General features: G+C 50.2%; 1 protein-coding gene across 50 annotated transcripts in view; it reads left to right on the top strand.

Annotated features, from left to right (window-relative positions):
• KLC1 (kinesin light chain 1) overlaps window positions 1-25,138 on the top strand; it is a 66,889-nt gene that overhangs the window by 22,932 nt on the left and 18,819 nt on the right. For 36 of the 50 annotated variants that reach the window (XR_015149357.1, XR_015149354.1, XR_015149349.1 and 33 more), the window contains 10 exons: window positions 1,924-2,154; window positions 5,206-5,284; window positions 5,626-5,851; window positions 9,388-9,475; window positions 10,084-10,185; window positions 12,605-12,778; window positions 12,918-13,017; window positions 20,288-20,337; window positions 20,423-20,490; window positions 22,515-22,623. Coding sequence is in view for 24 of the 50 variants with exons in the window: in XM_086362746.1 (XP_086218872.1) it covers window positions 1,924-2,154; window positions 5,206-5,284; window positions 5,626-5,851; window positions 9,388-9,475; window positions 10,084-10,185; window positions 12,605-12,778; window positions 12,918-13,017; window positions 20,288-20,337; window positions 20,423-20,490; window positions 22,515-22,623 (1,227 nt within the window). In the remaining 26 variants the exon portion in view is untranslated. Of the gene's footprint in view, window positions 1-1,923; window positions 2,155-5,205; window positions 5,285-5,625; window positions 5,852-9,387; window positions 9,476-9,566; window positions 9,605-10,083; window positions 10,186-12,604; window positions 12,779-12,917; window positions 13,018-20,287; window positions 20,338-20,422; window positions 20,491-22,514; window positions 22,624-25,138 lie in introns of all 50 variants that reach the window. The other 14 variants (XR_015149360.1, XR_015149361.1, XR_015149359.1 and 11 more) reach the window with 1 other exon arrangement.

Genomic DNA, 25,138 nt, shown 5'->3' with positions numbered 1-25,138 from the left:
TCCCAGCATCAGAGTCTTTTCCAATGAGTCAGCTCTTCGCATGAGATGGCCAAAGTAGTGGAGTTTCAGCTTTAGCATCATTCCTTCCAAAGAACACCCAGGGCTGATCTCCTTCAGTATGGACTGGCTGGATCTCCTTGCAGTCCAAGGGACTCTCAAGAGTCTTCTCCAACACCATAGTTCAAAAGCATCGATTCTTCGGCGCTCAGCCTTCTTCACTGTCTAACTCTCACATCCATACATGATCATGCCTCAGTTTTAAAAAATAATGTGAAAACAGAGGTAACCCTTTGTGTCAGTTAGGGTTTGATTCGGTGCACAAGAAGCAAAAGCAGCGGCTCAAATGTCAGAGTCGGATGTAGACCACATAACCGTGTGGGCTGTCCCAGATGGCCCTGCTTCCCTTTCCAGGAGCGGGCGGAGATGCCCCTCAGCGACACGGGGGGACATGCAGACGGGCTGCACTCACTTCCAGCCCGCGACTGCCTCAGGTGCCCCGCCTCTCCCCAGAAAGCCATGCCCCACGCCAGCAACTGCTCGGTTGTGTCTGTACAGACCAGACCCCGTCCTAGCCCAGGCTCTAGAGCTGCATGGTTGTTGGGTCCCTGCCCCTGCTGCCCTGCACCCCGGCCCGCCTGTCTCGTGGAACAAGACAGTCCAGCTGCAGCCCCATGACCCAGTCTTGTGACTGTGAAGGGTGCAGGAAGGTCGTGCCTCCCTCTGCTTCCTTGAACTGTGCCTGGCACTCTGCTTACATTTCATTGATTCCACGGGCACATCTAGTTGTGAGGGACGCTGGAGGATGGAGCCTTTCCCCTTAAAGTTCCAGGTTCTTATGCCTAAGGAAGAAGGATGAAAGAGTGTTGGCCAGCAGCTCACTGTGAGTGTGAACCTCCTTTGTCAGGCTGGCAGATACTGGAGTTAAAAGGAAGAGGAGGAAAGAGCCCCCTATCCTAGACTTTGAGGTTTTAGACCTGGGAGGGTAATAAGAAGGCAGGGTAGGTGCACGGACTGCAGAGGACAGACTGACCGAAGCCAGCCTTCCTCCGCAGCCCGTGTCCTCCCAGGAGCTTGTCTCTGCCCCAGGCAGGCCCTTCCCTGAGGCCCATCAGTGCACCCCCGGCAGAGCCCAGTGGGCACCTCCGCCTGCAAGTGCATCAGGGCGTCACGGCTCTCATTGTTGGCCACAGAGCCTCCCTGCCTTCCCCTGCAGTGGCGAGGGCGACTTGCCCCGTAACCAGCCCACTCTGCACATGTGTGTGTGTGTGTGCGTGGCGTTTGCTCACGGCAGAGAGTCTCTGAGAAATTCTCTTGGCACCACCTAGATAGAAAATGAAAACACGGCTTCAGTAGAACAGTAGCCGCCTGTCCACTGCTAGTCCGTTAGAGGTGCTTTCAGATAGAAAAAAACTGTAATTTTTTTATACATGTTCTGAGCATGTCAATATTCTTTTTTTTTTTTTCAAGAGAGAAGGAAGAGGCGTTTAATTTAGCTGTTGTCTCAGTCAGATCTGGCTGCTAGAACAGAATGCCGTCAGGTCAGGGCTTCAGCAGTGGGCATTTGTTTTCCACAGTTCTGGAGGCTGCAAGTTCGAGGTCAGGGTATCAGCATGGTTGGCTTCTGGTGGGAGCCCTCTTGGTTTGCCGAGGGATGCCTCCTTGCTGTATCTTCAGCAGGCTGGGGAGTGGGGTGAGCAGAGAGGCAGAGGCAGAGAGAGATGAGCGTGTAACATTCTTGATCATGCCCTGCATGTGGCTGGTGACTGAGGGTGGAAATAGTAAACAGCAGACTGCTTGTACGTTCTCCGGAGCACGCGTCTGCGAGGGTGAGCTGGAGCTGCAGCCCCAGGGCGCTTGCGGAGGCGGGAGGTAGCGTTTGTTAGGCTGAGCGCTGCAGTGCCATCAGCGTCTCTGTCGGTCCAGGTCATGATGGCGCTGTCAAACCACCTGAACGCCGTGGAGTCGGAGAAGCAGAAGCTGCGTGCGCAGGTGCGGCGTCTGTGCCAGGAGAACCAGTGGCTGCGGGATGAGCTGGCCAACACTCAGCAGAAGCTGCAGAAGAGCGAGCAGTCTGTGGCTCAGCTGGAGGAAGAGAAGAAGCATCTGGAATTCATGAATCAGCTGAAAAAGTACGATGACGACATCTCCCCTTCGGTGAGTGGTCCCGCAGGAGCACAGGGTTGGCGGTGGCGCCCTCCCGCCGCCGCGGTTCTTTCCCCTCCAGAGCCTGCGTGTGACACGACCCGGGGCTAAGGGTCCTGGGGCTGAGTCCCTGGGAGAGTCGTACACGTTCTCTTTGGAGTACTTTTCTCATACGTGTTTATTTTGAACAATCGTCAGAAAATGTAAAAGTGCTTGGTAAATACAAAATAAATGCAGAGAGGAGCCATTGCCTTCGGTGAGGGCTGTCCCGGCCTGAGATCTGCTGGGCGCCCCTGGCGCTTGCTGTTGGCTCCCCGCCCAGCCCGCCACTGGACGCGCCATCAACAGTGCCTGTCCAGCCCCCTGTCGTCCGGGCTCGGGATGCCTCTGTGGTTTGTGGGGGATCTTGGCTTTGTCTTTGACACGCCCCCAGTGCCCGTCCAGCCCCCACTGTCCGGGCTTGGGATGCCTCTGTGGTTTGTGGGGGATCTTGGCTTTGTCTTTGAGACGCCCCCACGCCCAGGACACCGCTTGGTCCTTCTGCTCGCTCGCTCATGCGACTGCCTTGGCCTGTCTTGGGGTTCCTGGAGTGTGAGGGTTCCCCAGGGTCTTGGTCTTTTTCTCCTTCTCTTGGTGCTCTCTGGATTTTCATCCCAGTCTCTGTTACTATTGTTTCTGATTCAGTTAACTTTTTAGAAGAGTAACCTTTTTTATTTTGGAATGATTTTAGATTCACAGAAAAGTTGCAATGGTCCTGTGAAGAGAATCCCCATATACCCTTCACTCACTTTCCCTGGGTCGGGAAGGTCCCCTGGAGAGGAGATGGCACCACTCCAGTGTTCTTGCCTGGAGAAACCCACGCACGGAGGAGCCTGGTGGGCTGCGGTCCACGGGCCACAGAGTCGGACGCGCCTGAGCATCTCCACTCTGAGTCTCCTCATGCTGCGCCTGGTATCTCCGCAGCACGTGTCTGAGCTGACTCAGGCCATGTCTGTCTCCAGAGAGCGACAGGCTGCACGGCTCAGACAGCAGATACTTGTTTCTCCTGCTTCTGGAAGCTGGAACTCCGAGACTGAGCAGGGTGACAGCTTTGTTGGAGCCTTGGCAAGGGCCTTCCTCCTGGTGTGTCGTCACACTGCCTCCTGGTTGCTTGTCTCCTCCTGTTGCTGTCACGGCACCGATGTCATCACGGGGCCCCCACCCTCAGGCCTGCCTCTGATCCGTGTTACCCCCAGATATCATCACATTGAGCTTTAGGGCTTCAGCATATCAATTGGGGGGCAGGGACAGACGTTCAGTGCGTAGCAGTGCGTGTGCCCGAAGTGAGAGCATGCCGTTGCCGATCACTGTGGACAGAACTACAGCCTTTGTTTGAGTTCCCCAGTGCTTCATTACGTCCCTTTTCCTCTCTAGGGTCCAGTCCAGGATTTCACACCGTGTTTGGAGATAAGATTTGTTTAACGTCTGTGTAGTTCTAGGCGTGATCACTACGTGATCTGTATACCGTTGAGAGTTGTGCGTTTGTGTCTCCAGTCTGAAGCCGCGTCCCATCTGTTAGAATAGTTTGTGCGTTGCACGAGCAGACCTGCACTTACTCTGTGTCTTAGCTTGGGCTGCGTGCAAAATACCTTGGGCTAGGTGGCTTAAACCACAGACCACGAGTTTGGTCATAGGTCTGGAAGCGGGGAGTCCAAGATGAGGGTGCCCCAGGGCTGGTTGCTGGGTAAGACTCTTCCCCGCTTTCAGACAGCTGCCCTCTGACTGTGCCCTCACACCGTGCGATGGACGCACGGGGCAGGGGAGCTCGCCTGGTGTTTCAGGGCCCAGCACCAGGGCCTCAGCCTCGTGGTGTTTCTAACCGGTTCCCTCCCAGAACCCCGTCTCTACATGCCGTCACATGGGGTTGCGGCTTCCCCATGATTTGGGCCATGGTTAGTCCAGAGCGCCCTGTTGCATTAGACTTGCTGTACTTCTCTCTTGCATCTCTAAGTCAGGAGCAGCTGATGTTTTGATTTTAAAGACACTCCTGGAGGCTGCTGTGCAAATAAGAATAGTTGATTCACCTGGAAAATGAGGTGACACTGAGCAGCGGAAAGCTGCTGTCTCAGATTCAGAGACATTTAAAACTTTCTAATACTTTCTAATTTGGAAACGTGTCTGGCTTGGAGAAGAGATGCGGTGAGCCAGCCCCGCCTCCCCTTTCAGGGCACGCCCGTGGTACCTTCTCTTCCCATCCCTGCTCCTCCTCGCGCTGCTGGTGCATCTCCCTGGCCTGAGGGCTCTCCTTTTGGGGCCAGGGCCACACCTGGGAGGCTGAGCAGGGTGCCACGCCTCGTCTCCTCTGCAGCCCAGAGTCCACTTTGCTCATGATCTCTGCAGAGTCCTTGGTGGCGTTTCCCACTCGTCCCAGGATCCCGCTCAGGAATGTTGGAAACGTGGTGTGTACCCCTCAGGGTGTCCCCTCCAGAGGAGCCTGGTGTCCTCCTGTGCCAGGGTGATGCCGAGTTCTTACCTGGTTGAACTGCTGTCCGTTCATCCCATCGTCTGATCACTGTCTCTACCTGAGGGCTCCTCTCTGGGCGACTCAGTCACAGGCTGTCACACTGCCCTTAGGGGTCCTGTGTGGTGCTGGGTGGGACCCAGTCACAGGCTGTCACACCGCCCTTAGGGGTCCTGTGTGGTGCTGGGTGTGGAGGGGTTGTCCATCCCACCAGTTCCGCAGTCTTCAGAGATTGGCCATTTTAATCACTTGCTTCCAAGTAAGATAAGAAAGCGCTCCCTGCTCTTTGCACTTCCTGGGGCCCGGTTGGCGACTCAGGCACAGAGGTGCCTTCGTGGTCTGTTTGTGGCTCCAGCCTACACAGGTACTTTGAGTTCAGGCCAGCAGACTTCCCATTGCTCTTTCCTAAACCGATAGATAAAGCAAATTGTGGCTAATCCTTGATTTGATCTGGAAAGAGAACTGTCTTTTTTATTTTTAATTAAAATGAAATTTATGTCAAAGATATCCAGTGCAGCTTTTATAATATTGGTGAAACTAACTGTCCAGGGTTGGTTTCATAGGAGGACAAAGACGCTGATTCCACCAAGGAACCTTTGGATGACCTCTTCCCAAATGATGATGACGACCCCGGTCAAGGAAGTGAGTTGGGAGTGGGGGCCGGTGGGCGGGAGGTGGCCTCTCCTCTTGGGGGTAATTGCTGTTATTAGTGGGTGCTTGCAGCCTGCCTCGCAAGAGCGCGAACATGCACACAGACTGCCTCACAGGTCGCGTGTTCAGCCGGCCCCTAGTAAAGGGGAGTGGGCCGCCATTTCCCCCGGGGTCTGGGTTCTCAGTGTGTGGAGGAGGGGGGTCCTCCTGGGGCCGCGGCAGCCTCGCTTTGCAGTGGGGGTGTGCAGCACCCCCGCCCGACAGGCTGCGAAGGAGGCTCTGGTTGGTGTCCCGTGCGGCCTCCCCGCATCTAAACTGGCCTCTCTCCGCAGTCCAGCAGCAGCACAGCAGCGCAGCGGCAGCCGCGCAGCAGGGCGGCTACGAGATCCCCGCGCGGCTGCGCACCCTGCACAACCTGGTGATCCAGTACGCCTCGCAGGGCCGCTACGAGGTGGCCGTGCCCCTCTGCAAGCAGGCCCTGGAGGACCTGGAGAAGACCTCGGGCCACGACCACCCTGACGTGGCCACCATGCTCAACATCCTGGCCCTGGTGTACAGGCTAGTAGTCTCGTTTTTTCCTCTTCACTCCACCCAGACAGCATTTCCAATGAACTTGCCCCGAGAATGTGTTTCTATAACCTGCTCTGAGCTGCTTCTCCAGCCTTACCATCCATTTGTCTTCAAAACAGTCAGGGGTTCAGTTCAGAACACAGAGCTGCTCCCTGGCAGGAACGTCACCCTGTAGAGCGGATGCTGCCTGGGACGCCTGGGCCAGTCTTCTTCCCTCAGGCCACTCTAGACTGCTGGTTATTTTTCCCCACAGTACTTGGTGTACCAGGCTCCCTTGGCCCAGAATAGCCCCCGACGACTCCTGCCTGTCCCCCACCCTCTCCGATCCCCGTCAGCCCTCCTTCCTGGCTCCAGGGCTCTGTGCGCCCTGTCCCCCGACCTCTCTTATCCCCGTCAGCCTTCCTGACTCCAGGGCTCTGTGTGCCCTGTCCCCCCACCTCTCCGATCCCCGTCAGCCCTCCTTCCTGACTCCAGGGCTCTGTGTGCCCTGTCCCCCCACCTCTCCGATCCCCGTCAGCCCTCCTTCCTGACTCCAGGGCTCCGCACGCCCGTCCCCTGTTGGCCCCGTAACCCTCGGCCCCACCTCTCTCATAGCTCCTGCTCTGTTCTTGGCATCCTCATTTGAATTTTGTCATCTCTTCTCCTGGAATCCTGATTCCTTGACGTTAAGGACCAGGTTGTCTCGTTTCTGCCTTGAGTTACGTCCTTGAGCGTGTTTCCTAACTCGGAAGCCCTTGGTGAACTCACTGAGTGGAGTTCAGTTGTTCGCCTGTGGCCCCGGGCAGTGGTCCACCAGAGCCCTTCGCTGAGCTGAGCTGAAACGGAGCAGGTCGGTGAGCTGCCCCTGTGGAGGGGGCAGTTACTCCCAGGGCAGGACTGGTTTGCGGTGGCTGCTCCAGCGTGGTGGATTTCAGGGAGCGGCACCTTGTTTCTTCGTTAGTTTGATTGTTTACAGGTCAGCAGACATTTTTGAGACCCAAGTGTATGTAAAACTTCAGGCTGGTTCCTGTGAGACTGTACAGATGAATACGTAACACCTGTTCTCAAGGAGAAAGCAGGATACTGAATTGGAAGTCAGGAGAATTCAGTTTGTATCTCTGCTAAGTGGCCACTAGACTGAAGGCGTTGTCCGGAGCCCTTAGCTTTTCTGAGCCTCAGAAGGGTTGCAAGGGTTATGAAAGGTGATGTTACCTGGCAGTGTGAAATAGATAGCATCACCTAAGTGTTTCTAAAGGAGCTTAGAACCTTGTTTAGAGAATAGGCTGGTTACGTTCATGTAATTATAGAAGCAAGGAGACTGTCATCAATAGAATAGTGCAGGCGTCGGGGTTCCACGGCAGCCCAGGGTTTAGTTCTCGGTGCTTCCACTGCCAGGGCCCAAGTTCAGTCCCTGGTCGGGGAACCAAGATCTTGCAAGCCTTGCAGCATGGCCAATAAATAATAAAGTAAAACAACACAGAAGTGCTGATGGGGAGCTGCCTTCTAGTTGGGAGGATTACGGAGGCCTAGTGGAGGGGTGCGAGTGCTTTCCGGGGCCTTGCAGGGTGTGCTGGGGACTTACTCCTGCGTCCCACGGGGCAGAGCAGCGGGAGTGTGGTGGGAGTAGGCCATGGGGCTGCAGGGGAGTGCTTGAACGTGCCTGTGCCCAGCGGCTGGGTCTCAGAAGAGAGTTGTGGGAGAGGGGAGGACAGAGCGGGGTGGGGGCCGGGCCACAGGATCTGCTGGGGTTGGAGCTGGGCACTGAGTGGGGTGCAGACAGGAGCCGGAGGGTCTGTGAAGGGGAGTGAACCATCGAGAGCGAGGGAGTGTTTCCAGCTAATCCTAGATATTTTTATTGTGCGTGAGTTAGGTGAAAACCGCATGTAGAACGTGACTGGGACCGTGGTACGTAGAAGGCGTGGTCACGTAGACACTCTAGGAATTTGATGGCCTCTCCTCTTTCTCCTTGGTCCTGTAGCGTGAGGGTTCACTCATGTCAGCAGGATGTTTGAAACCAGCAGCTGTGTCTGTGTTCACACTGTATTCAGTGCTGAGTCCCAGAGCTGAGCCATGACTCAGTATTTTAGCTTTCTTCTATTAAGGGACGTTTAATTTTAAGCTCTTTGGGGGACGGGTATTAATATTATACTGATGAACATGTTTTGGGCAAAAGATTTTGAATTTTTTTCAGTGTCAATTCCTGAGTGGTAAGAGTCTTCACCTTACACGCTTCTTGATACAGATTGCCCAGCTGCTGAGGAAGGTGGTGCCAGCTCACAGTCCCCAACCCTCGCCAGCCTGGGGCGGGGCTGGTTATCGCCTGCTCTTTATTACGGAGACATACAGCTTTGTGTGTTAATCTGTGTTCTGTGATTCTGCATTTTTAGTTGTTTGGGCCTTCTGTGATCCCGCCCACTTCTGTATTGGGATTTATTTTAATGCTGGCAAGGTGTACATTGGTTTTCATTTGAGTTTGAATGTTTGGATGGGCTTGTGGAATGCGTGCTGAGCCCCGCCCCCTGAATTTCTGACTCAGCGGGTCTGGGGAAGGGCCGGGTTTGTGACTGGTTCCGGCTGTGGTTTGCCGCGCTTGCTCTTGGCGTGACGCCCTCAAGGCTGAGTGACAGTCCCTGGCGTTTTGTGACGGGTCTGTCTTAGAGCAGCGCTCAGTGTGCCTGCTTGGTCTGAGCCATCGCACTCTCGGCGCTGGGGGCTGGCTGTGGCTGTATTTAACTGGGTCTGTGTCATACCTGCTGACTTTCACAGAACGTTTGAGTCAGTTTAATATAAGATGTTAATAATATAACATAGTATAAGATGATAATGTAAGTTTAATACAATAGAAAACCTTTACTCCAGGGAGTCAGTGCCCTTTGAGGACCAGCAGCCTCAGCCCTCTCTCCGGGCGGTGCGGGCGGAGCCTTGCTGGGTGGCTGTCCTCGAGCGCTGGAGTGGTGTGCGCGCTCCGTGTCACACAGTGTCACACAGTGCGTGACTGCTTTGCAGCCCTTCGGTCAGTCGGTAGCACTTAAACGCAGGGGGCTGGGCTGGGCCCCAGCTGCTTCCGTCTCCCCACTGTCAGCAGGCCCCTCCGCCCCACCCTGAGCTGCTGCTTTGGCAAATCATTAGCCTCTTAGAGCGGCTCTGTGAGTTACGTCCTTCCTTTGCAGTGGGCTGGTTGAGGCGGCCACGTGACGCGCCAGGCCGTGCGGCCGGCAGCTGGGTCCGCTCTGCGCCTGCCCTGTCTGCACGGCCACACTTGCCTGTGCGGGGCAGCGGGCACGTGCAGACCCCTCCGCACGTGGGGCGGTATTGTCCCAGCGGTCTAGCTTAGCAGGCCCGACTCCCAGCTCTCCTTGCCAACGTGTTTGTTGAGGAAGTCTTTTCTCTCCTACTGTTAGGGATGTTTTTAATAGTTTTAATAGCTAACTTTTAATTTTTTTTAGTAATTAAAACTTAACTTTTATTTCCTTAGTTCCAGAATTACATTTTAAAAGGTGTAGTGAGCTGTGTGTAAACATATGATTGTGTGTTTTTTAATTTAGAGACCAAAATAAATATAAAGACGCAGCTAACCTACTGAACGATGCCTTGGCCATCCGCGAGAAAACTCTGGGCAAAGATCATCCTGCGGTTTGTATACTGGTTCTTCATCCTTTTTCAAGTTTTACTGTCCCTAATACGTTTTTTTTTACCCAACTCATTTCACTGTTAAACTCAACAGGGAAGATTTAAGAGCTGCCCTCTGACTGGACGGCGCAGGTAGGACTTGCTCGCTCGGAAGCAGTGATGCGCCCTAGGGTGGGGGCTCACACTGAGCGGATCTCAGCGTGCACTCATGTTGTTGATCACCCCCCTCAAATGGATCACGTATGGTGTTTTTGATCCTGGATCAAATTGCATGTCCTTCTGTAAATTTTTTCCTAAAGATTTTGTATTGCCTTTTTATTAAAATCTGGTCACATTTGCATATAGATCTATTTTGGTTGGTTTTGTGGCTTCCAAGTGAAATTCAAAAAAAAAATAATCAAGATCATGTTGATGCTGATTTGTTAATGGTCTGGTGTTACTTTTGGCCCACTGTGGACAGTGATGTTGCTCTCTCACCTCTGAGTGGAGTCACACGGTCCTTCATCGGCTGGAGAGCACTTCCGCCACGCACTGGGGGTCGTGTGTGTGTGACGTTTGACGTCCCCTCTGCCGTGGCGTTTACCGTTCTTCCTGGTTCCCTCTGTTGGTAGGTGGCAGCAACTCTGAACAACCTCGCAGTGCTTTACGGCAAAAGAGGGAAGTACAAAGAAGCCGAGCCGCTGTGTAAGAGAGCTCTGGAGATCAGAGAGAAGGTGCGCCCAAGATGGTCCTTGTTCCCGAAACGCCGCACTTTATGCTTTTAAATAATTCACTCTACGTTTTGAGATAGGACCGTGGCGATACATCCTCACTGGCCAAGCACCTAAAATGCGCCCTTCAGTCCAGGCTGCAGACTGAGGCGCGGCCGGCGGGCCTGCCTGGGGGTCTGGGGCAGTCGGGGTGCAGAGGGTGGAGCCTTGAGTTCTAGGCTCTCCCAGCCTGAGGCCTAGAGTGGCCTGGAAGTGACTCGGCTGAAGAAGGAATTTCTGAGGCCTGTGAGTGCCAGGCATGGGGCATTTCATTTGCAGTGGGGCATGTGCCTGTCAAGAAGAAAAACATGAAAATTAAATGGTCGCCAAATATGCTTATAAAACTTACTGCGATAGCTTTTCTTTTGAGAACTAGAAAATGATTCAGAGCATAGACTGAGTCACTGTCGTGGACGTTTAGTGTCGGTTAGTACAGTGCATAGTGATTAGGTGTTTTTAAAATGGGTCTTGTTCATTTCCACAGTACTCCATATAACTGTGTATTCAAATGTTGCAGACACTGGGCAGGTCCACGTCATGACGTTTTAATTTGTGTGTGTCATTGTTATCAAATGTTATCATATTATCGAATGTTATTTATCATTGATATTGAGAGATTAATCATTTAATTTTGAGTCATAATGGCAAGTACTTGGGAAAGGGAAAATGAAAAGAAGCTCATTATCAGGTTATACAGGTAAAGTTTCGTCTATGCTGTCATTTGTGTGATGGTTATAAAGAAATAAAGTTTTTATTTTATTTTTTATTTATCCACTCAGGTTTTGAGTGGGCTGGGGTTAAAATCAGGGAGAACCACACATGTATCCTGTTGTGGATTGTGAAGTCTAGATGATGGTCTGTAGGTTTTTTCGTGTTTATTTGCTCTCATTCACTCACTCATCTGGCAAACATTTATTGAGGACTTGGGAACCCTCACTTGGTTAGAGTTGATGATTTCGAATTAGCCACAGTCCCTTCCCTGGGAGCACGGTCCACCAGGCAGACGTTGGCTTCTGGCCGAGAGCTCAGGGAGAGTGTAGAGCAGCAGCTCCTTCAGGTCCAGGGCTGGGGCTGTGCTGACGTGGCCTCCCGCCGTCAGTTGGTCTGGAGCCGAGTCTTAGGGCTTCCCAGCCAGGGAGAAGAGGGCAGTGCAGAGGGAGGGAGAGGCCGAAGGCCTGTTCAGGTCCGGAGGAGGAGGTTCACTGTTTATTCATCCACCTGTGTGCCAGCACCTTTCTGCTGCTGCTGCTGCTAAGTCGCTTCAGTCGTGTCCGACTCTGTGCGACCCCATAGACGGAAGCCCACCAGGCTCCCCCGTCCCTGGGATTCTCCAGGCAAGAACACTGGAGTGGGTTGCCATTTCCTTCTCCAATGCATGAAAGTAAAAGTGAAAGGGAAGTCGCTCAGTCGTGTCCGACTCTTAGCCGACCCCATGGACTGCAGCCTACCAGGCTCCTCCGTCCATGGGATTTTCCAGGTAAGAGTACTGGAGTGGGGTGCCTTTGCTTTTTCCGAGCACCTTTCTAGGTGCTGAGATAACATTACACCTAGACACGGAGACAAAGCACTCTGAGGCTTGCATTTTAATAGGGGAGAGTCAGGTGATAAAGAACTAAATTGATAAATAAGGCGGTTTTGAGTAGTGATACTAGCAAAGAAAGAAAAAAACCCAAGTGATGTACTTGTGAGTTAACTGGGTGGGGACGGACTCACGGGTCCCTTAAATTGGATATAAGCAGGTCCCTTCTGAGGGAACCTGAGACCTGCATGGTGAGTTGTTGGTGGGAGTGGGGAGCTGGGTGGGGCTGGGAGAAGAGTATTGGATGTCTGGGACAGCATGTTTGAGTTTGAAGAGCCTTGCAGTGAAGTTTGAAGTGTGAGGGACCTGGTTTGTGATCACAGAATCTGGTTTTAAAGAGAGGATGTGTAGGATGTTAGCTGAGGAGCTGGAAGTTCCCTTTGAGGCTGTTCTTCACAGGAATGAGTGTAATGCCGTTAGAGTCAGAAAGGGCTGGGTATGAGTTTGGGCATGTTTAGAACTTGGCAGTCAGATATAGATAGCCTTTATAAAATGCAGTTTCTTCATCTTCAGAATGTCCATAATCTTACCTACCATGTAGGATTATTGTAAGGATTCAAGACTCCAAAGCTTGGGAAGGAAATCAGCACAGTTTCCTCCCTCCCCCAAGAAGAAGACTCAACTAATGCTGGTTAAGTTATTTTTGTGCTGCATGTGTGGATGTTTAAGTATCACAGGCCTGGAAGCAAGGCACAGTCCTCTTGATGTTTAGGAAGAGCCTTCTCGTGGTAGGGTAGGGAGTGGGTTGGATGGTACCCTGTGAAAAAAATAACAAGCGTTTCTAATGCTATTTTTTATTCCTAGGTTTTGGGAAAGGATCACCCAGATGTTGCCAAGCAGTTAAATAACTTGGCCCTACTATGCCAGAACCAGGGCAAGTATGAAGAAGTGGAATATTATTATCAGAGAGCCCTCGAGATCTACCAGACAAAACTGGGACCTGATGACCCCAATGTGGCCAAAACAAAAAATAACCTGGTATGTTGACAGGTCAGCCCTGTAGATAGTCAGATTCCTTGCTTCCTGAAGCCTCAGCACTGTTTCATAGTTGAACCTGCAGATGAGAATGTGCTTCCCTGACGTGTGAAGAGTAGTAAGTGCTTTGTTTTATTTTAAGGCTTCCTGCTACCTGAAGCAAGGAAAGTTCAAGCAGGCAGAGACCCTGTACAAAGAGATCCTCACTCGCGCACACGAAAGGGAGTTCGGTTCTGTGGATGGTAAGAGATGCACTTTTGTTTCTAAGCAGGTTAGCTGTAGGATGTGTTAAACATAGGGATTTCCAGTTTAAAACTTGGTAATACCGAGGTCGTCACAGCGCGATGGCCCACCTGCCTCGTGTTTCCAGGTTGCCCTCACGCAGAGTCTGCACTTGCTTCAGGCACAGCCTGGATGCAGTAACTCCAGAGAGCCTTCCTGGAGCCCTTAGCTGCTTTCTTGAATTGTTCAGCGGTCCAGTGGCTCTCACAGTGCCGGCAGGCACGCAGCAGCTGCAGCACCACCTGGGGCCTGTCAGGTTCTGCAGCCATCCCAGTCCTGCTGGGCTGTCTCATGGCCGTAAGGAGCTGAGGCCTGCCTCCTTTATAGTCCTTAAAGTATTGTAGGTGCTTAATACACAGTTTTGGAATAAACATTTTGTCAGACTTTTAACTGCTCAGTAAAACAGTATCTGATGACGTGAGGCATCTTCCCCCTTCGGTGGCCGTGACGAGAGGGGTTGACAATGTGGACAGTTGTTACCAGTGTGTTGGAAACCTTAGGATTCCTGGGGAAAAGAGGTTGTGGTTAATAAAATACTTCCTTTTATGGAGAATTTCTGGAAAGCATTTTTGAAAACCTTTTGAGAAGTGTATTAGTTTTTCTCTGTCAGCAAGTGGAGCAGTAAGTCTGTTTTACTGTCAGAAGATGGTAATGCCTCAGGCTTGTCATGCTGGAAACGGACTCTGTCTGCCCTGGCCCCTACCGGATCACAGCTCACCTCCCTGGACCTCACAGTCCACAGGGAGCTTCCGTGTCCTCTCACTGCAGAAGCCTTGCTGGATGTCGGTTGTTCCAGGTCATCAGCTTAGTGCTGCTTCAAAAAAGTTCTCAGGGAAGTGATTTGCTAACTTTCCTTGTCATTTGCTGACTTCTCTCTACTAAAAATAGTAGCATGGAGTCCAGTTAATTGGGTTCTAGTTAGAAGTGGTTTCCTGTACTTGGATTTATCTTCCACACAAACGTTAGAACGTGGGACAGAAAGGTGCAGGTGCGCCCTGACTGGCTGTTGGGGCATGGCTCTCAGGCCAAAGGCCTCTTTGCTGTGGTGCAGCATTGAAACGCATGACCTGGCGTGTTGTCCGGAAATCCATTTCTCCTGACTGAGGTGGATTCTTGTCGAACAGTAGGATTAGATCAGTACATACAGCTGAGACGTCAGTAAACAGCAGTGTCGGTTCCCTTCAGTTTCTCAGTCGTGTCTGACTGTTTGCGACCCCATGAACTGCAGCACGCCAGGCCTTCCTGTCCATCACCAACTCCCGAACTTGTTCAGATTCATGGCCATTGAGTTGGTGATGCCATCCAACCATTTCATCCTCTGTCATCTCCTTCTCCTTTTTCCTTCAGTATTTCCTAGCATCAGGGTCTTTTCCAATGAGTCAGTTCTTTGCATCAGGTGGCCAAAGTATTGGAGCTTCGGCTTCAGCATCAGTCCTTCCAATGAATATTCAGGACTGATCTCCTTTAGGATGGACGGGTTGGATCTCCTTGCAGTCCAAGGGACTCTCAAGAGTCTTCTCCAGCACCACAGTTCAAAAGCATCAGTTCTTTGGCGCTCAGCTTCCTTTATGGTCCATGTCTCACGTCCGTACATGACTACTGGAAAACCATAGCTTTGACTAGATGGAACTTTATCTGCAAAGTAATATCTCTGCTTTTTAATATGCTGTCTAGATTGGTCATAGCTTTTCTTCCAAGGAGCAGGTGTCTTAATTTCATGGCTGCAGTCACCATCCACAGTGATTTTGGAGACTAGGAAAATGAAGTCTGTTACTGTTTCCATTGTTTCCCAGTCTATTTGCCATGAAGTGTTGGGACTAGATTCCATGATCTTAGTTTTTTGAATGTTGAGTTTTTTCCTCTTCTCTTTCACTTTCATCAAGAGGCTCTTTAGTTCCTCTTCGCTTTCTGCCATAAGGGTGGTGTCATCTGTATATCTGAGGTTATTGATATTTCTCCTGGGAATCTTGATTCCAGCTTGTGTTTCATTCAGCCAGGCATTTCACATGATGTACTTGGCATATAAGTTAAATAAGCAGAGTGACATTATGCAGCCTTGATGTACTTACCTTTCCCAGTTTGGAACCAGTCCATTGTTCCATGTCTGGTTCTAACTGTTACTTCTTGACCTGCATACAGATTTCTCAGGAGGCAGGTCAGGTGGTCTGGTCTTCCCATCTCTTTCAGAATTTTCCACAATTTGTTGTGATCCACACAGTCAGAGGCTTTAGCATAGTCAGTAAAGCAGAAATATATGTTTTTCTGGATCTCGCTTTTTCGATGATCCAGTGGATGTTGGCAATTTGATCTCTGGTTCCTCTGCCTTTTCTAAATCCAATTTGAATATTTGGAAGTTCACGGTTCATGTACTGTTGAAGCCTGGCTTGGAGAATATTGAGCATTACTTTGCTAGTGTGTGAGATGAGTGCAATTGTGCGGTAGTTTCAACTTTCTTTGGCATTGGCCTTCTTTGGGTTTGGAATGAAACTGACCTTTTCCAGTCCTGTGGCCACTGCTGAGTTTTCCAAATTTGCTGGCATATTGAGTGCAGCACTTTGGTCTCCTTGTGATGATAACAGCATCATCTTTTAGGATTTGAAATAGCTCAGCTGGAATTCCATCACCTCCACTTGCTTTGTTTGTGGTGGTGCTTCCTAAGGCCCACTTGACTTCGCATTCCAGGATGTCTGGCTCTCGGTGAGTGGTCACATCATCATGGTTATCTGGGTCATTAAGACTTTTTTTGTACAGTTCTTCTATGTATTCTTGCCACTTCTTAGTAGCTTCTGTTAAGTCCATACCATTTCTAGCCTTTATTGTGCCCATCTTTGCATGAAATGTTTCCTTGGTGTCTCTGATTTTCTTGAAGAGATCTCTAGTCTTTCCCATCCTGCTATTTTCCTCTATTTCTTTGCTTATTCACTGAGGGAAGGCTTTCTTACTCTCCTTGCTATTCTTTGGAACTCTGCATTCAAATGGGTGTGTCTTTCCTTTTCTCCTTTGCCTTTCGCTTCTCTTCTTTTCTCAGCTATTTGTAAGACCTCCTCAGACAGCCATTTTGCCTTTTTGCATTTCTTCTTCTTGGGATGGTTTTGATCACCACCTTCTGTACAGTGTTATAAAGCTCCATCCATAGTTCTTTAGGCACTCTGTCTTATCAGATCTAATCCCTTGAATCTCTCTGTCACTTCCACTGTATAATCGTAAGGAATTTGATTTAGGTCATACATGAATGACCTAGTGGTTTTCCCTACTTTCTTCAGTTGAAGTCTGAATTTGGCAATGAGGAGTTCATGATCTGAGCCACAGTCAGCTCCCGGTCTTGGTTTTTGCCAACCATATAGAGCTTCTCCATCTTCGCTGCAAAGAATATAATCAATCTGATTTCAGTATTGACTATCTGGTGATATCCATGTGTAAAGTTGTCTCTTGTGTTGTTGGAAGAGGGTTTTTGCTATAACCAGTGCATTCTCTTGGCACAACTGTTAGCTTTTGCCCTGCTTCGTTTTGTACCCCAAGGCCAAACTTGACTGTTACTCCAGGTATCTCTTGACTTCCTACTTTTGCATTTCAGTGCCCTGTGATGAAAAGGACATCTTTTTTTGGTGTTAGTTCTAGAAGGTCTTGTAGGTCTTCATTGAATCGTTCAACTTCAAGTTTGGCATTACTGGTTGGGGCATAGACTTGGATTACTGTGATACTGAATGGTCTTGCCTTGGAAACTAACAGAGATCATTCTGTGGTTTTTGAGACTGCACCCAGGTACTGCATTTTGGACTCCTTTGTTGACTGTGAGGGCTACTCTATTTCTTCTAAGGGATTCTTGGCCACAGTAGTAGATATAATGGTCATCTGAATTAAATTTACCCATCCCGGTCGATTTTAGTTTACTGAATCCTAAATTATCGATATTCACTCTCGCCATCCTGTTTGACGACTTCCAATTTACCTTGATTCATAGACCTAACATGCCAGGTTCCTATGCAGTATTGTTCTTTACAGCATCGGACTTTATTTCCATCACCAGTCACATCCACTCTGGGCGTTGTTTTCACTTTGGCGCCATCTCTTCATTCTTTCTGGAGTTATTTCTCCACTGATCTCCAGTGGTTTATTGGGCACCTACCGACGTGGGGAATTCATCTTTCAGTGTCATATCTTTTTGCCTTTTTACACTGTTTGTGGGGTTCTTAAGGCAAGAATACTGCAGTGTGAGTAAGTTTTAAATACTGTTTAGTCTTTTTTTTTAAAAAAGATTGAGATTTAAAATATTTTTTCAGATTTTTAAACAGTTTTTGTGCCAGCACCCCTAACTGAATAATCCATCTGTTCCCACCACTAAGTCTTAAGGTCTTATTGGTCATATTCTAAATTCTTTATCAAGTCGGTGGTTTCATTGCTGTTGTTAATGGTGGGGGTGGTTTTTGTGTTGAACTGTTTCTTTCCACTGATGCGGATACTGATTCTGTGTCAGTTACACATCTTCTTGGCTGTTGTGGCTTGAAGTGAGGCAGGCGTGGGAGGGGTGAAGGTAGAACATGTGATGTGTAGAGGGCTCTCTCATTAATCTTCCTTTTCAGAATTTCCTTGGCTAGTCTCACTTTCTTTTTTTTTGCTTTATTTTTTAAATTGAAGTATAGATTTAAAATGTTAATTACTGCTTTACAACAAAATGATTCGCACGAATACATGTACATTCTTCTTAAAGTGTCCTTTGTGCTGTGGTTTATCACGGGACACTTACTGTCTGCGTGCTGCTCGGCAGGGCCCTGTGGTTTGCCCGTCCTCCACGTGATCGTTGAGCCTGCTGACCCGGCCTCCCTCTCCACTTCCCCCAGCCCGTCAGCAGCTCCCAGTCTGTTCTGTCCCTGAGTCTTGTTTCTGTGTCATAGGTAGGTTCCTTTGTGTCGTAATTTAGGTTCTGCATGTACGTGGTATCTTGTATTATTTGTCATTCTCTTTCGGACTTCACTTAGTATGATCCGCTCTAGTTGCATCCATGTTGCTGCAAATGGCATTATTTCACTCTATTTTTTTAATGACTGAGTAGTATTCCATTGTATATATGTTATCCGTCCATTTGTCAATGAACATTTGGTTTGTTTCCAGGTCTTGGCTACTGTAAAGGTGCTGCTCTAGACATAGGGATGCCTGTGTCTTTTTGTAGTAGCGTCTTCTCCGGGTGTGTGCCGCGGAATGGACCGGCAGGGTCATGTGGTGGCTCTATTTTCTGAGAAACCTCCAGGCTGTTTTCTGTAGCGGCTGCACCACCTTATATTCACACCAGTGGGGTAGGAGGGTTCCTTTTTCTCCTCACCCTCTCCAACACTTATTGTTTGTAAACTTTAATTATGGCCGTCCTGACAGGTGTGAGGTGGTGCCTCATTATAGCTCTGATTTGCACATCTCTGGTAATTAGTGATGTTGAGCATCGTCTCATGTGCCTGTTGCTGATCTGATCTGTATGTTGTCTTTGGAGAAACGTCTATTTAGGTCTTCTGACCATTTTTTGATTGGGTGGTTTGTTCTTTTTTGTGTTGCTGAATTGTGAGAGCTATTTGTATGTTTTGGAGATTAATCCCTTATCAGTTGTATCCTTTGCAAATATTTTCTTCCGTTCTGTAGATTGTCTTTTAATTTTGTTTATGGTTTCCTTTGCTGTGCAAGCATTCACTCTTAAAACCAGTATTTAAAACTAGTTTTACTCTTCTCCTATGGCATACCAAATAATCATAATAATAATTAATAACCATATACACTAGTCTTTCAATGAAAAAAGAAAACAGTTGAAATTTGTAATGTTACTTTTCTTAGCAGTTCTGTGAAGTGGGTCACACCTTACTCCATTTTAGGAGCGAGGACCCTGCAGCTCAGTGCTTTGCCCAGATCGGGAAGTTATGGGTGGTTGGATTGGGTGGGGACACAGGTCTTGTTCTCCGGAGCCTGAAATACGTCCTCATTGCGGGAAACCTCAAAAATAAGTGCAGAGATGTGAACAGGAGAGTCTGTCATTTCATTACCCAGATACGTCTTTCAGTGTTTTTAGTGTCTTTCCTTCCTTTTTTTCTTATTGATTTGTATAGTTGAAACGACACTTTACATATAATCACATCTACTGATTATTTTCCTTTATGCTAATAGCTTAAGCATTTTTCATGTCATAACCTTCACTTGTAATACAGCTTGCCTGCCGTGTTGTGGTACATTAGTTGTTTGAAAGTTTTGGGTGAACAGTTATGTGTGAGCATTCTCAAAAGAAAAGTTTAAAGGAATGTTGATTTATAGTTTTTTCACTTTTTCTCTCAACATCTTACTACTTGGACTTTGTTTAATGTTGGGTTCCTCAAATTCTAAATGGTCCCAAGTGTTATGTGAAGATTCTGGCGTTGAAAGTTTTCTTACAGGGTTTTACCTAAGCTCCACTGGGAGACTGGGCTGCAAAGAAACACACCTTCTCTCGGCTAAAGACTGCGCCTTGGGAACCCGAGCAGAGGGGCTGTAAGCCCCGGACGCACTAGGTCAGGCTTGCTGCAGACACTCAGCTTGGCTTGTGTTCAGGGAAGTCGAGTAGCATCTGCGGCTCGCTAGGAGCACAGTTTTGGCCCTGCTGGGAAAGAGGCTAGAAAACAAAGCACACGCCATCAGCTGGGCTAGAAAACAAAGCACACGCCATCAGCTGGGCTAGAAAACAAAGCAGGCGCCGTCAGCTGGGCCACAGCAGGCAGTGCTGCTCTCACGCCTCACAGTCAGGTGCTGGAGGACTGAAGTCATTTCTTTTTTACCTGTGAATCCCCAGCTCTCAGCTGGAGGACTGAAGTCATTTCTTTTTTACCTGTGAATCCCCAGCTCTCAGAAAATAGTAGGCGTTCAGTGAATGCTTGGAGAAACAAGTCAGTGAACAACAACGAAAAGTTTCCTTATAAAGACTCGCGCATTTGTCCGTGTTTTTGACAGTCACCTCCCTGTCTGGGTAGGCACCTTTGATTCTGCGTCTTCTGTTCACTGATTGGCGCGTACATGGTCCTTTCCTCCTCGTTTCTTCGGTCTGGTTCTGCGTCAGAGTCCTTACTCTCCAGTGTGAAGCCTAGTCTGTCCTAGTTGTGAAAAGTAATATCTCAGAAGGATCACATGGAAAACAAACAGAAGCCTTGCAAACGCTGGCACTGGACAACTTCTGCACAGTGGGCTCTGCTACGCCTCAGTTCATGGCATGTTATTTTTTCTTCATAGATGAAAATAAACCCATTTGGATGCATGCTGAGGAGAGAGAAGAATGCAAAGTAAGAACACATTATTTTGTGAAGTTTTCTAAACTGAATATATTGCTTGATAATTATCTACTTGAAATTCTTTGTTGCAATTCAGGGAAAGCAGAAGGATGGGACGTCCTTTGGAGAGTATGGTGGCTGGTACAAGGCCTGCAAAGTCGACAGGTGCGTCTGCTTGCCTGGGAGACAGGCCCTTAGCCGTGGGAGGCGCTGGCGCTTCAGGGGCAGCCCGTAAACCACCTCGTGTGTGTAAAGTTTCTCAGGGTGGTGTGGCTGCACAGGCCCTTATTTTCCCCAGATTCCAGTAAAACTCCATAACTTTGTAAGTGAGGTAATTTATACAAAACCCACCTCAATATGATCCCATGGGCAAAAACATGGGCCCTGTTCATTAATGCTGTGTCTTAAGGCTAGCTCCCAGGTTGCAGGAGGAGAGATGGCTAAGTGGAGACATAGCCTCTAAGGCCATAGGGCAGACTCGCAGGAACAGGCCTGCAGCCCACGAAGCCCGCACTTTGCAGCTGTGTCCAGGCACACACCCCATCTCCTGCAGCCTCAGGGCCTCCAGTCTGCAGAGGGCAACGTGGCTCCTCTGCCAGCAGCCCTCCAGCCCGGCCCAGTGCTGCTTCCTCCTTTTACTGGAGCGCTTCTTGTCTGTGGTCTTTTCCTGTTTGAACTTGCACTTATCTTCTAAGACTCGCTTTACCGGTCTCCTATTCAGTCCAGTTCAGTTCAGTTCAGTCGCTCAGTCGTGTCCGACTCTTTGCGACCCCATGAATCACAGCACGCCAGGCCTCCCTGTCCATCACCAACTCCCAGAGTTCACTCAGACTCACGTCCATCGAGTCGGTGATGCCATCCAGCCATCTCATCCTCTGTCATCCCCTTCTCCTCCTGCCCCCAATCCCTCCCCGCATCAGAGTCTTTTCCCATGAGTCAAGTCTTCGCATGAGGTGGCCAAAGTACTGGAATTTCAGCTTCAGCATCATTCCTTCCAAAGAAATCCCAGGGCTGATCTTCAGAATGGACTGGTTGGATCTCCTTGCAGTCCAAGGGACTCTCAAGAGTCTTCTCCAACACCACAGTTCAAAAGCATCGATTCTTCGGCGCTCAGCCTTCTTCACAGTCCAACTCTCACATCCATACATGACCACAGGAGAAACCACAGCCGTGACTAGACGGTCTCTCATTACTGTTTCGGGAGACTCTACCGCTCTGAACCCCTGGTTTGGAATAAATGTCCCTCCTCTTACTCCCCATAGCACTTACTGTAATTTCTGAATTTCACATGCTTTCTCCCAGTACTGTGTAAACTGTCTCAAAACATGGAGTATAGCTGCTTTATTATTTATTTAAAACCATTTATTGTATCTTTTTTGCTGCATTGGGTCTTAGTTGCAGCACACATGGAATCTTTTTTGTCCTGCAGTGTCTTTTTTTGTGGCACACAGATTCTCTAGTTGTGGCCCTCTGACCTAGTTGCAGTGCAGCATGTGGGATCTAGTTCCCTGACCAAGAATTGAACCCAGACCCCGTGCATTGGGAGTGCAGAGTCCTAGCCACAGATTGGACCACCAGAGAGTTCCCAGCTTATTTCTACAGCTCCTGTCATCAATAAGAGGAAAGCCTCCTGGAGTATATCTGTAGTAACATGAGCTGGATTTATTTCTCATTGTCAGCCAGACTGCTCTGTCAGCAGCACAGAAGCACACCATCTGTGTCCACACTGTGTGGTCCTCTTTTGCACACACAGCCGTCATTCTCTGCCTCGGGTCCCACTGGTGATGGTTTTGGTTCCACTCTGCTTCCCCTCCTTGAAGGGGAACGGAGAGGGTGGACGGCAGCACTTGAGCGCGTGTCCTCTGCGCTGCCTGGCACAGTCAGCTCTGCTTCCGGGGGAAGCTGATGGCCACCAGACACACCCAGCACAGACCTTCCTGCTGAGACGCCCAGTAAGCTGTGTGAGCGGAGACAGCACAGGGGTTTGTCCCACCAGCCGCAGGGCTCAGTGCCGTAGGCAGGGGATGCATGAGCTAGAAGAGCCTTTTAGGATTTTACAGCTAAAAAGCACTGTAGAAATTAAACTGTAGCAGACTTAAGTATGTTTGTCCTTTGGATTAGGTGCTGTTGAAGGTGGCTGCTCTGAAACTTACATTGAGTCGGTTTGTGAATTATATGCTTTCTTACAGTCCAACTGTCACAACCACTTTGAAAAACCTTGGGGCGCTTTACAGGCGTCAAGGCAAATTCGAAGCTGCAGAAACGCTGGAAGAAGCGGCCTTGAGGTCTCGTAAACAGGTCAGTCGGCGGCCTTCTGCCTGTGGGCCTGAGCTTGATTCTGTTTCGTGAGACTTGTTGAAACACTGATTTAGAGAGAGAAAACATTTACTGATTTAGTTTGTACAAATAAAATCGGGTTGCTCAAATGCCGTGAACATGACACCACAGGCACAGGCTGCAGAAGCAGAAGTCAGTCAGAACCCCCAGAGTCAGGAACGCCTGTGCCTTCGGGGATGCTGTCAAGAAAAGAGAAGGGCACCCACAGAGTGGGCGGACAGGTTTGCAGACCACGTCTCTGACGCTGTCTAACATCCAGAACGTATAAGAAGAAAAGGAGCAGCTCATGAAAAAATGAACACAGGCCCTAAATCGACGTTTCTCTGAAGGTGCTGCACAACTGCCAGCAGCTCGTGGAAGGATGCCGCAGGCGGTTAGTCACCCGGGGACGCAAGTGCACGCTCGGCGAGGCGCCGCTGCACGCCCTCTGGGCTGGCTGGAAGGAGAAACACAGCAGAAATAGCAACTGTTGAGGAGGAGGCTGTGCACGGTGGTGGCGGCGTGGACGGCCCAGCTGCCGGAGAGGGCAGTTGGGAGGGTGTTTCAGGAGCGAGGCCTGGAGCTCCTGCCTAGCCCTGCGCGCCCGCTGCTGGCGCCTGCCTGAGAGAGGGCAGCCGGGTGCTGGGCAGATGCCGCTGGTCCCCTTCCTCCACGCCGGGTTCTATGCAGCTGCTCTGAGCCCTTGTCCCCAGGAGGCACAGTCGGGTTCCTGCGAGTCTGGTCACACTCAGTCACCAGATCAGCACACAGCCTGTCCCCGCTGGGCTTCTGTTCAGACACCCTCTTTAGTGTATGTTGTTGACTCATTAATGCTGACGTCATGGCCAGCAGCACTGACTCCCGCCCGATGGGGGCTCAGTGTCTCCATGAGGCACGTCCAGAGGACACTTGAGCACCACTCAAGGGTCCACCGACCAAAATGCAGATGACACGGTTCTGAGTAACTGAGAGTGGGGGCAGGACCGTTTGCAGTATGAGATGAAGCAGGAACGCAGTGTTGCTTTGCTCCGTCTGAGTGCAGATGTGCGTGTCAACTGACTTGAGTTTTCCTCCACCCCGTGTGTGTCAGTGAATCCCCACGCAAGCACTGAGAGTGTTGATTTGGGATGAGTTTTCCTCCACCCCGTGTGTGTCTGTGAATCCCCACGCAGGCACTGAGAGTGTGGATTTGGGGTGACAGATCCACTTTGGCCAGTAGGTGAATTGGCAGGTATGGGCCCCGTGAGTGATGAGGAAATGTGTCCATGGCAGTGTTGGTTTTAGTAGGTTGAACGTCCAGACAGCTGCGAGTTCGTCGATAGGTGAGTGGATACACCATGTGGTCCATCCATGCGATGGAATGTTATCTGGAAATGAAAAGGACTGCTGAAGCGCTTTGCTTCACCATCTGAGGTGTGTTAGGCTGAAACACGGTTTGTTAAAGCACATACAAGCGCTGCTTTTGTGCCCTTTAATTACCAGTTTTCAGAGTTAAGAGGTTAATACGTTACTATATATGTGTACGTGTATAAAGATGGCAGGTTTTGTGTTCTGTTTTTAGGACTGGAGGGGCTGATGTGGTTTTTTTCCCCAGAATGGTGTATGTGTAGGCTATCATGCAGTTGTTGGTTTATGGCGACTTTTGGGCTGGGGTGAAAGTTACCCGTCGAGATTCTGTGGAGAGGGATTAGAGGAGGCCCAGCAGAGGGCCTGTCCATGGTCTTCTCCCTGCCTGTGCCCCTGCAGGCGCCCCTTCCTGTCGCCCTCCCTGGGTCTCCGACTGAGGGGCTGCTGTTCCGGGGAGGGGGACTCTGAGCACGCGTCCTGGGTGTGTGCAGCGTGGGGTCCTGGCTCTCGGCCTGTGACGCCCCGCATCGTTGGGCCTTGCTGTGAACCAGCACTGCACAGTGTTACCAGCCAGCAGCGTCTCGAGCCCGGAGCTGAGCTGCAGACATTTGAGAAGGGGCTGCCAGTGCTTTGCTGAGGACGGCCTCTCCTGACGGAGGGCCAGGTCCGCTTCACTGTGGCAGAGACAGCAGCCTGCGTCCTGTCTGGGGTTGTGCCCCTCGAGGAGGAAACTGTGAGGGTCATCGAAGGGACTGTGTTTGCGTGCCGTCTGGGTGGAGGTCCATCCAGAGCGTCAGGCGGGCTGTGCCTGGTCATCGGGTGGCTCTGGAGCGCACGTGGGACCCTCGCTGCCCGGCGCTGGCGCGGGAGCTGCACTCAGGTGTGCGTGGGTGACCCCGAGGGTGAGGTGCCTGGCCTCTGCTTCCCGTCTCTCTCAGCAGCAGCAGAGTTTGCCCTAAAAATGCCTTTCATAAGCCAGGGGCTAATTGTACTGAGAACAGTGTAACCTGTGAGTCTTCACCGTGTACTTATTTTTGGAGGTGCGGAACACCAAGCACTTGGTGTTAAAGTGTTAGAACCTGGGCGTTTCCCCAGCGTCTCTGATGAAACTTCCCAGACATTGTCCCGTGTGCTCGCCGGCTAGACTTGA

This window comes from Bos grunniens, chromosome 21, assembly GCF_055505025.1.
Source record: "Bos grunniens cultivar Pamir isolate PY7600 chromosome 21, Bosgru_T2T1.0, whole genome shotgun sequence".
Lineage (NCBI taxonomy): Eukaryota > Metazoa > Chordata > Mammalia > Artiodactyla > Bovidae > Bos > Bos grunniens.
This window is presented reverse-complemented; position numbering and strand designations above follow the sequence as displayed.